General features: G+C 46.6%; 1 protein-coding gene across 1 annotated transcript; it reads left to right on the top strand.

The window, feature by feature from the left end:
* Nucleotides 1-10,276: 10,276 nt before the first annotated feature.
* On the top strand, nt 10,277-11,254 carry LOC132243771 (olfactory receptor 14A16-like). The gene has a single exon (XM_059714161.1). The coding sequence runs from the start codon at nt 10,298-10,300 to the stop codon at nt 11,252-11,254; it is 957 nt and encodes a 318-aa protein (XP_059570144.1). The 5' UTR covers nt 10,277-10,297.
* The last annotated feature ends 964 nt before the right edge of the window (nt 11,255-12,218 follow it).

Here is a 12,218-nt window from a genome sequence, read left to right on the forward strand (position 1 = left end):
CTAATGGATAATATTTTCAAAAGAGTTAGGCACCAAGGCACAGAGCTCTTTTGAAAATCTGGCTCCCATCCAGCTATATTTGGTCTGAACTGCATTTTGTTTCATTTTTGGATCCCTGGTAATGGTTACACTTCCTTGGGAACAATCATTGTAGGACATATTTTCTGCACACCCGTGCTGCCTTAAAACTCCATCTGTCTTGCAAGAAGAATGTCTCTCGATTTTCCTAAGAGCTTAGCAAAGGTGCTTTGAAATGCCTGTGATGAGGATATAGAAATGCCTATAGATAAATGTTATTCAGTTGACAGGGCAGGTGGAATTTTACAGCTCTTGGTTGCAGAGTCAAATTTATTTTGAACAGGAGACCTGGGGCTCTCCGATACGTAAATCAGCTTTCTAGGCAGAGCCACAGAAACAGAAGCAACTGTGAATGTAGCTGCTATGATTTGGTTTTCAGAAATAGTTAAGAGTTGCTCCTGTGATTCTGACATACGCGGAACTAGTATCAGTTTCAGTGGACCTTGCCAAAAGCTGAGGATGCTATCACCCGGTGATACGTGGAGACTGATTTCAAGCACAACCAGCCTCTAATCCAGGGGTGGGCAAAATGTGGCCCAGGGGCCGGACACAGCTTGCAGGCCAGCCGCAGCCCACCAGGCCATTCTCTCCAGCCCATGGGGTCCCTAAAATTTAGAAAATTAATATTTATCTGCCCCTGGTTGCCTGTCATGTGGCCCTCGGTGGCTTGCCAAAACTCAGTAAGATGCCCTCTGCCAGAAATAATTGCCCATCCCCGCTCTAATCCTACTCCTGACCCCAACATTTCATTCAAGCTGGCTCTTGATTTTACAGTAAACTGGTACAAAATAGTCATGTTTATAATAGCTGGCTATATTTCTAATATGCCAAGTCAAAAGCTTGGCTCAACACCTGTGAAATATTGGAGTTGTGGAGGTTCATGGGTAGGGCCCCAGGCCAAAGGAGAGCCCCACTTACCTCCCACAGAGCCCAAAGAGCCGGAGGACAAGTGCGTGGCGAAACCGCCATCGCGGATGATTAGCCGCACGTATATTCAGCTGCGGCCAAGCAGTGTGGACGGGAGACGCCACCCGGTGGAGATAAAAAGCTGCCCTGAGGATGCGGCAGGGCGGCAGATGAACAGAGGCTTGAGGGGAGAGCCCTCACCCGGAGGGGCTCAGCTGCCATGTCTAGCAGCATGGAGAGTCAGGGGCAGAGTCTGGAGAGGCTCCAACAGTGAAGCCAACAGAGTCGGCAATGATGCCAACAACAGAGCCGGCAGGAACACCGGCAGTAACGCCATCAGAGAAGCCGGCAGTGAGGCCAGCAGCAGAGCTGACGGAGTCGGCGGTGACGCCGTCAGTAGAGGTGGCAGCAAAGCCAGGAGTTACACCGGCGGAGGAGCCAGCGGAGACGTCGGCAGCAGGGGTCAAGACAAAGTCGAGAGGGAGGTCAGTGGCAATGCCGGTGGAGGCCACAGCAGAGACCAGAGCAGCAGCACCCACAGCAGAACCAACAGCAGCACCGGCGGAGAGACCGGTAACAGACATGGGGAGAAAGCAGCATAGGGGCATGCCGGTGCTGGGAGCAGAGGGAACCAGCATCAAAGCTTGGGAGAGGAGGTAACTGGGGGCATGGCCAATGGGGCCCCATCGGGTCGCACCGGAGGACGGTCGAAGACACAATGAGGGACTGGACAGGTGACCTACGTGGCCCACTACAGCCCTAGGAAAAGGCTGGGACTCAATACCCAAGTGGGGTGAGCCACCGGGGCTATGGAACCCTTGGGACCAGGTGGTTTTTAGGTCCGTCCATCTGAATTTTTTTTCTGAGAAGCTTTTGAGTGTTTTGTACTCTGTCAAAACCCTGGCTGAATCTGCTGAGAAACATAAACAGTGGGTTACTATCACTTCTGCTGCAATCAGTGTCTGCACCACTCCCCGCTTTACCCAGGTTTCTTTTTGCTAAAGGGATTGTTGCTTTTTTGAACAGATTCCAAGAAGTTGCTAATACCATTTGTGAACCAGAGCTTGGAGGTTGGCAAACTGTTTCACGGGAGAGTATTGCTGATGAATCAACACAGGCCATGTCCTGCCTTTGCAAAGGCACAATGAGAGTGGAAGGATCCCCTTTCCCTGATGAGCCAGGACACGGAGCATGCTCCATCTCTCTCTTCTCTAGGAGATGTTCTAAGTCACCTTCCACATGCATTTTATAGTAAGGCCTTGCAGTGGGATCTGAGATATCCAACTGAGTGCTTGGATGCTTGGCAGGGAGCCAGGAATGAGGAAAAATGGCACTGGGACAAGATGAAGTTGGAGGGGACTCCAAAGCAGAGGTCAGGCTTGTTGGGGCAGAGAGTGTGCACAGGGCCCTGGGGTCACTCGAGTGAACCCCTCTTCAGACTCCTGAATATCCATGAGTCTCCCCACTCTTGTGCGCTCAGCACATTTCTGTGAGCCTTACTCATAAAGTGTGCCCCCCGACCCACCTCTTTCTAGACTGGTAGCCGGAGAGGTGGACAGCCCATTGTATCGCAATCACCTTGCACTAAGCAACCACCTGGCCATTGTCTCTTAGCATCAAATGCTCTGCCCCATGATTGGCTACACCTGACTTATTTGAATAAAGGCTGTATCCTTCCTCCCAGTAGGGTTGGAGTACTGTTGTAGCCATGGTGGTCTGGGCAATATGCAAGGATCAAGGTGATTTTAGGGACATCTTTTCTGTGACCAACCATATAGTTGCGAAAGAATTCCCCAGTTCAATTTCTATTTTTTCTGCCATGTTTTTCTCCTTGTCACAGGCTTTTTGCTTAGTTAGAGAAATTTCTGGGCACCAGGTGCCCTTCTGCTGTGTCCTTGTCTAACACTGCTCCCAAATTTGAAACCTGGTCCAATGAAAGTCACCCCAAAGGTGTCTCCCCACCACCCTCTTCCTTCTCACTTGCACTGCCTGTGTCAGGCACAGAGAGACAGAGTCCCTAGCCACATGCTTGACTTCCTCACCCCCTCCTCCTCCTGCCCAATCCTTCTCCTTCCTGCCCACCCACCTGAGCCCCCCCCCCCAGTCCCCCCAGATCCCTTCAAGCACAGCACAGCTGCTCTGCACAACCAGGGGTAGGACTAGGGGATGCAGAAGGAGAAGGGAAGGGAGAAGTAAGGGAGGATGGAAAGGACCCTGTGGACATCAGAGGAGGGTGGGGGGAGCTCTTGTTAAATGTGCAGCGGTCCAACTCTGGTGCTGTTGTACTGAAAACTAAAGGGTTGCTCCATGTCTCAGCCACTGGGGATCAAGCACAGAGTGGCAGACAGCTGGACAGATGGACAGAGCTGCAGGGGAATATGGGGATCAAAGCTCCTACCCATTCAAAGGGCACAACTAGGTATTTCATCCCCAGTCCAAACATTTCAGGGGGCCTGAACTGGCTGAGATTTGGCAGAGATCACAACTGGCTTTTACAGCAAAGTTACCCCTGTGTTGTTGCATGCCAGGGCCCTGTGACCTGGGCCTGAATTGTGTAGAGTGACTTCAAGAGCCATTCTGATGCATGTGATGCTCTGGGAGTTATAATTAGTGTCCCATGCTGAAAAATGGCAGTGGGGGTGCTTTAACTACGGCTCATTGAAAGAGCTTTAGTTAAAGCACCCTGGCCACCATTTTTCAGTGCAGGGAGAATGATACACGTGATGCTGGAGTCTGCTGGAGCATGGTATTTGCCAAGCTCTAGCAGACTCAAGTCTGCTCCCACATGCCTTGCTGCATGTCTACAGGCACCCCAAGTGACAAAACCAAGTGGAAAACATGGAATGATCCTCTCCAAAACCAATATGCCCATCTTTGCTTTGTGACTTTGCTTTACTTACGTTTCTTTTATAATTAACTGATGAAATTATTGTCTTCATACTATAGTGTACAACCTATTTACAAGGAAAAAAAAGGTGGTGGGTTAATTTTGTAGCTTTGTACATACAGTGACACTTGACTTGGGTCATTTTGTGTTAAAACTGTTGAAGCGGGGAAGTAATGTTTCATGCATGAATTTTGCTGACTGTGCCACCTAAAATAAATGCCATGAATTGCAAAATGAGGAATTGAAGATTTCTTTTACCAGTTGGTGTAATCCATTATTTGGATATAGACAAATATCCAGATTCTGGAAGGTGGGATGAACCACAGACACTCTGGAGGATAGGAGTAGAATTCAGATGTATCCGGATAGACTGGGAAGCTGGGCTAGAAACAACAAGATGAAGTCCAAGGAAATAAATGTAAGTTGCTGCACCTAGGGTAGAATAAACAAAAGCACAGATACAAAATGTGTTATAAATGGCTCGGTAGTATGATTCTTGAAAAGAATCTGCAGGGTCTGGTGGATCACAGACTAAATATGAATCAGCAATTTGATGTAGCTACAGAAACATTAATGCAGTTTTGTGCTGCAACAACAGGAGTATTAGATATAAAACATGGGAGGTGATAGTAACACTTGACATAGTACTAGTTAGTTTTCACCTAAACTACTGTGTGAATTTCTGGGCTTCATATCTTAAGAGAGAATATGAGGAAGTCACAAAAGTTCAGAGATAGGTGACAAAAATGATAAATGGTTGGAAGGCAAGCCATGTTAAAAAGAGATTGAGAAAACTAGTTAGCTTGCAGAAAAGGTAATTAAGAGGCAGATTATAGCAGTCTTGAAATATCTGAAAAACTGCTGTAAAAAAGAGGGTGAACAATTGTTCTCCCTTGTTGAATAGGGAAGGACATCAAGCTTCATATGACAGTGAAGTAGATTTAGATTAGATTTCAGGGGGAAAAGCACCCTTGTTTCTAGATCAGTGCGGACGTGGAATAGACTGCCCAGGGACGTTGTGGAGTTTCCTTCATTTCAGGTTTTCAAAAAGAGGATAGTCATTGCTCACGGATGATTTAGGAGTAACAGTCTTGCATTTGTGCAGGGGGTGGACCACATGGTCCTTGAGGCCCCTTCTAACACTATGAGTTTATTATTATCATCATTGTAATAGCATCATGAAAATATAGTGGATTAAAACAGTCAACTGCAAGTGAATGGACACTGAGTCAGAAGGATTACTGTGTGTCTTATTACACAATCTCTTTTATTATCTTGTTCCTTTTGGAGGGTAGATAGACAGATGGGAACTATTCTTCCTAATAGTTTATCCATGTGTGAAGGGCTGGAACTCAAGTTGACATGACTCAGGTTTTGTGAACTTGTCCAAGGGTACTAACACAGCACTTCCCAAACAAAAAGTGTTTTAAGGGAAATTTGCTGATCGACTTTGCTACTGATCATAAAACACATTACTGTGTTTTGGTCATAGTAAGGGAGGGTTACCATATCACCGGAAACAATTTCAGGGCCATAGATATCTGTTCACCACTGCTTAAACAAGTTGTGTTTTTTTTAAAGAAATCCTTAAAGAAAGTTAGGTGCTTACTTTAAATGAGATTTAAGGTCTCAAACTCACTTGCCTGTTTCAAAATGTTCATAAAACCCTAGGACTGGAAGGGAGAGTATTGCTTCCTCCAATGATATGTTCGGTCCTAATACAAGAACGCTGTTCTCCGGGTGCATCTGTTCATGCAATGAGCACAGCCGAATGAACTCCAGCACAGTTCTTGCTGGAGTTCTTGTTCCTGGGTGCAGAATTAGAGTAGATGGCATTAGATTAGCAATTTGCTCCCAGTCACTTTAGGCAGTGGGGGCCACACAGGACAGGGGGCGGGATGGGAGACCTGTTCATGACCCCTGTGTGGAGATCAGGTTCTCAGTCCAGCTCAATGGTGCTGGCTTGGGGTGATGCCTTGTGCCCGAGTGTGTGTGGAGTTGGGGAGGGGGGCAGTAAGCACTGCCGGGACTGGGGAGAGGGGAGACATGAAGGGGAAGCGGGAACAGGACTTTCCTGTAGGGTTTGTTAAAGACACCATCAGCATGCCTATGTGGGAAACAAGGATCACATGTCACGAAGAGGATTGAAGGCCAGACCCATGGAGGGTGGGTGGGTGGCAGAGTGGTCATGGCTGGTCCTGCTGACTGAGGTCCCCCAACTGGCTGGTAGTTCTGAACCTGGTTCCTCCTCTCCCCTCTGCAGCACTGGTCAATTTAAAGGGCAATATGTACAGCGTGTGCAGCCCCCAGCCATTCCCAGCCTGGAGCTCCCTCTGGCTGCTGCAGGGGTCAAAGTAGGGCAGATAGGCAGGAACAGCCCTGCACTCAACTGCTCCCACTGCCCCCACTAACAGCCCTCCCACCTCTCCCCTCCCCACTGCTGTACATAACTGGATTGATTATTGGATCCAGCATGGAATAGATTATGGTTTCTACGAAGTCAAGAGCTGATGGGGAGCTGGAGATAGGTTTTATATAGGGAAAGGTACACATGCTTATAAGCAAGGAGCCCAGAATGAGGTGAGGAAGGAAGGTGAGAAGTCTTTGTGCTGTCCTTGCTCAGATGGGCACTGTGTTGAAGATCTGAATGTAAGATACCATTATGAAAAGAAAACAGGTCTAAAGTTATGCAAACACCAACAGCAATTATCTCAAGGTGTGTATGGTACAAGTCAGAGCAAGTGAGCTTAATTAGCTGAGGGATTTCACAGAAGAGCTGGTTGATGATATTAGCTTCCTGGAAAGATACACAAAAGGTGTTACCAGTGTGCAGGGCAGAAAATAGAAAACCACAGATCCATGCACTGGCTGCCTTTTATCTGCAAGCTCTCCTGTTCAAGATTGTCTCGTAGTGCAGTGTTTTGCAGATGACAGTGCATCAATCATGTGATGTGATAGTGAGGAAAGGGAAGTCAGCTGCAAGGAAGAACAAGAAGAAAAGGACTTGGACGACACATCCAGCACAGAACATGGACCTGGTGTTCAGCAGAGAGTTGGCTAAGGATATAGAGCTGGTGACAGAGATCATTCCAAGGTCTGGGATAGAAAGATTCATCAGGAAGAAGTGCATGGGGCTGTGGAGATGGTGGTCAAGAATGATAACTGTGATATCAAGGAGATTCCCAATCAGAGATGCCATCAGAAAGTGATGGCTTTCACATTGGGAAGACAAAGCCACTTTTTTCTTGAAGGTTGCAAGAAGGGCTATTGGGATATCTGTGTAACACTATGTAATGAACATATCAATATGATAGAGCAGGGGATCACCAACATTTTCCATTTTTAGGCAAGATTGACCCAGCTCAGGGGAAAACTAGGCTGATACCAAAACCAGGTGACTACTACCACTTTTCCTCAGTGCTGCTTCTTTTTGGTGCCCAGCTGCAGTACAGCACCGCGCAGGGTAAGAGAAGGCCTCTGTTAGCAAAAGACCTTCCTTCACAGGGTGGATACAATGGGGTCATGGGCTCTAGATTGTCAACTGCTGTAATGAAGTCCAAACAAAACTGATAAGGTCAAAATGAAATATTTTCAGACTGGTTGGTTCATGAAAAAGTAAAATAAATCTCAAACTGGGGATTGAGAAAGGCTGATATTTTACCATTTCTCTCATGATGGGATCATAGTTTCTGGCCATGGGAACATCCATGAAGAGAGTGAGTTCCAAACACCATAAATCTTCCAGCTGCTGGACTCCAACCAACCCCTGTCCCAAGTGGGAGTTTCCAGTACAGTTAATTATCATGGAGGCTGAAGGACAGAGACACATTGTCACATCAGGCTCTGGCATCTGACAGGTTCAGAGCAACAGAAATCAGGTCCATGAATGAGTCTCTGATCTCTTGATGCTCCTTGTGGAGCCTGCCTGGCATGGGTTGTACATGGCATGAGGCTGCACGGGGATGTCTGCTTCACGTGGCACCTGTGCCAGGCTAGCCCTGTGTACTAGACAGGGGGGTTTTCTGCATTGGGCCCATTGACCCACCCTGAATGCAGGATCCAGCATGCACAGTCAGCTACACGTCTGCCCCACTGGGCAGTTTTTCCTGTGCAGTCATGTAGTACTTGCTTTAACGAGAACTAAATGAATGCCCAGAACCTGACAAGACTGAGCAGTCCTGAAGGTGCACAGGTCATTTCAAATGCTACTACACAGTACCAATGAGGTAATGCTCAGGAGCTCATTGCTACTGCACAGTGGCGGTGGCATCATAGTTAGTGCCCGCCAACACTATGTTGCTACAGGGATGAATGATATTGCCGTAACGCATCGCTGCAATGACCTAGCATCTCGTATAGACACACCTAGCCTGGTGCAAATGCCACATGCCATGAATGACACGTGCCCGTGGAAGCTGGCGGGGAATGGCGACTACTTGCAGGTGGCGGTGGTGGCAGCAAATGGGAAGAACCTCCAGGTAGCCATGGTAGTGTTGGTAGCGGAGGCGAGGGGAGTGGCAAGTAGTGACCAGCGGTCATCAACCACCCGCAGACATCACCAGCAAAGTTAGAAGTGGCCAGAGGCGATGAGTGACAGTCTGCAGATACTGTCGGCAGTGTTGGCAGTTGGGAGAGGAGGGGGGGAGTGGCAACTGCCCATAGGCACCAGTGGTGCTTCTTAAATGGGGAGAACTGCCATTGTCAGGGGGTGCACGTGCTCCCACATACACCCCCTACACATCACCAATGCCACATGCAATATGCACCCCAGTGACCTGCTGTGGGCACTGTGTGCCGCAAACTGATTCCTCACATCTTATGCTCTGCATGGTGCTGGGGCCGGGTTGTGTTGCATGTGGTGTGCAGGGCTATGGCTGTACACATGGTGCAAACACCAGATGTAGCCAGCCCACAATGCACGTTGCATGCAGTGCCTCCACTGGACCACCCCTGTGGTCTTGACCTGGCAGATGGGATCTATCTGTGTTTGACACCGCTGCATTCAGGGGAAGCTGATGGTGGAAGAAGTGCGGGGGAGCTGGGACCTGGGCTGGACAAGTCAGGGGAAAGTGGTCTGAGGGGTTGTCATATTCATGACAGTAGATTCAGAATCATGACCTTGCTAATGATTGCTGACCTAATATTTTGTCAATGTGATGCCTTGCAATGGAGCTTGTTTGTCTGAGTCTTGGAATACGTTAATTATATTCAGAATTATTTTTTTGCACCTGACAACCTGACTTTTATTCCCATGTTATGTTCTTATGCAAAACTACATAGGAAGGAACCCAACTGCAACTTGATGCCTCCCTGCACGCTAAGGTGCCCAGGCTGGCTAACTGGGACAACAGAGCCAGATAGAGAAGCTCAGGGCCTTCTCAGAGATCCCTTGACTTGTGTTGTGAGGGAGATTAAACCAGAGCACGGCTGTGCTGTTCTGCTAACATCTGTACAGCTCAGACTGTTTACTTCTGGGCTTTTCCTTCTGAGCTGTGCAGGACTCCAGGGAATGAGTCCCATGAGCCTTTGTGAAAAAAAATGAAAAATTGCTGTCTTGCTTCACTCCTTTTCTACAAGGCTTAGTTGAGGTCAGCTGCACACTCAGAAACCTGGTTGGATTTACTCCAGTCGCTCAGTGACAGAAGGGAGCAGAGAAAGACCTCTGAGTTAGCTGTGCTTCTGGGGACCTAGACTAGTGGTTGGGGCAGAGGAGATCTGAGAGATCAACTGGACAAGAGCAAAGGATCTTGGCAGGGGAAGCCTCAATATGACACAAGAGACAAGGAAACTTTCACAGAAACAATTTCAGTAAGTTTTCTGTATCAGTGAAGTGTCGTGTCTTAGGAAGATGCAGAAGATAATTAAAAACATTCAAGTTGGAAAACCTGGCTACAAAAGTCATACTGCATTGTATGTATAATAGATTCAAAGCTACAAGAGTCAAAGAAGAATGTTACACTGTTTTTGCTATTAATTCAGATAAAGTTATAGAGCTTATTGGGGGTGGGGTGGAGGGTGGGGTGGAAATAGGACCTCTAAGGAAGTCAAATTTTATATATCTTTTATTTCACATGCATTTGTTTCCAGAATACATTTTTTAGGTGAGATGGATAAATTATAGACTTTGGGATTTAAATAAATAAAAATTAAAAAATTTAAATCCGGAGTTGTGTCTGGGCTAACATTTTCTTCACTTTCTAAATGGAATATTAAGATATTTTATTTTATGTAGGATCTTGCCAGGGAAAAATAATTTATTAAAATCAAATTTTCCATGAGGCAAAAAATGGAGTATTTACATTCTTAGCATGAAATTTGGCGACATTATTGATGGGAATATCAAAGCCACTGAGTTTGTTACTCTCCTCCTTACCACTGCCCTTGTTCTACTATACCCAGGACTTGCACGGTGCCCTGGGAAGGAAGATGCCCAACTGCACCACTGTAACCGAGTTCCTCCTCCTGGGCTTCTCTGACACTCGGCAGCTGCAGATCTTGCACTTTGTCATCTTTCTGGCAGCGTACCTGGCAGCTCTGGTGGGGAACCTCCTTGTTATCACTGCTGTAACTACAGACCACCGCCTCCACAGCCCCATGTACTACTTTTTGGCAAATTTGTCCATCCTTGACCTTGGATCCATCTCCGTCATTGTCCCTAAATCCATGGCCAATTCTCTCTTAAACACCAGGACAATTTCCTATGCTGGATGTGTGTCCCAGCTCTTTCTCTTCTTCCTCTTTTCTTCAGCTGATTTTTCATTCCACACCATCATGGCATACGACCGGTACGTTATCATCTGCAAGCCACTGCATTATGAGATAATAATGAACAGGAGAGCTTGCGTCCAGATAGCTGCCAGTGCTTGGGCTGCTGGTGTCATGTACTCTGCACTGCACACTGGGAAAACCTTTAGTCTACCCTTCTGCCACTCAAATATCATCAACCAGTTCTTCTGTGAAATACCCCAGCTGCTCAAGCTCTCTTGCTCTGACACATACCGCAGAGAGCTGGCAGCCCTTGCCTTCAGTGTGTTTTTAGCTTTAGGCTGTTTTGTTTTCATCATTGTGTCATATGTTCAGATCTTCACCGCAGTGTGGAGAATCCCCTCGGAGCAGGGCCGGCAGAAAGCCTTCTCCACCTGCATTCCTCACCTTATCGTGGTCTCCCTGTTTGTTTCCATTGGTGGCATTGCCTACACAAAGCCCGTCTCTGACTCCCCATCACCTCTGGATCTCCTGGCAGCTGTTCTGTATTCTGTGGTGCCTCCATTGATGAATCCGGTCATCTACAGCATGAGGAACAAGGAGATCCAAGTTGCTCTTTGGAAACTGCTCCACAGGCTGATCTGCTCCAAGAACAGTCTGTCCATCTTTCTTTCATGACTTTGCCTTACTTATATTTTTCTTTTCTAATTTACACATGAAATTAGTTTTTTCATAGTGTTGTGTGAATCCTCCATATAAAAAATGAAGGCGGTGGGTTAATTCTGTAACTCTGTAATGTCAAAGACCTGTCTTTTATCATTATGTGCTGACACTGTTGAAGTGGGAAAGTAATGTTTCATGCATCAATTTTACTGTCTTTGCACCATCTAAAATATATCCCATCAATTGCAAGATAATGAAGAATTAAAGAGTTTTCTTTACTAATTGGTGCAATCAATTATTCAGATGACAGAATATACAGGCAAATGTCCAGATGATGTGAAACTCAAATGAAGTGCAAGTAGTTTAGGGGACAGCAATAGAGTTTAGATGGATGTGGATTGATTGGGGAGCTGGGCTTGAAACAATAAGATGAAGGCCAAGGAAATAAATGCAAGTTGCTGCACATAGGGGAGAATAATCAAAAGGACAAATACAGCTTGTGTTATAAATGGGTGGTATCATTGTTTTAAAAGGTGGGTCACAGACTCAATATGAACCAGCAATTTGATGCAACTACAGAAACATTAATGCAGTTTTGGGCTGCAACAACAGGAGTATTAGATGTAAAACAAGGGTGTAGGTTGAAGCCGTGTTGGTCTAAGGACACAGGTAGACAAGGTACGTAGCTTGAATATGATACTTTTCATTAGACCAATTTACATAGTTGGAAACATTTTTCGTAGCAAGCATTTGGATTTAAAAGCCTGGAAGAGCACACACCAACTGCAGGTGCTTCCCCAGACTGACAAAGGGGTGTGAAACCCGAAAGCTTGCTAAGAAAGATGTGAAACATGGGAGGTGATAGTACCACTCGCCATGGTGCTATTTAGGCTTCACCTAAACTACTGTGTGAATTTCTGGGATTCATATCTTAAGAAGGAAAATGAAGAAGTTAGAAAAGTTCAGAGATAGGGTGACA

Source organism: Alligator mississippiensis, chromosome 11 (genome assembly GCF_030867095.1).
Source record: "Alligator mississippiensis isolate rAllMis1 chromosome 11, rAllMis1, whole genome shotgun sequence".
NCBI classification, from domain to species: Eukaryota; Metazoa; Chordata; order Crocodylia; family Alligatoridae; genus Alligator; species Alligator mississippiensis.

Coding starts and splice junctions, on each gene's coding strand:
- LOC132243771 (XM_059714161.1), top strand. CDS start 10,298: ATGCCCAACTGCACCACTGTAACCGAGTTCCTCCTCCTGGGCTTCTCT.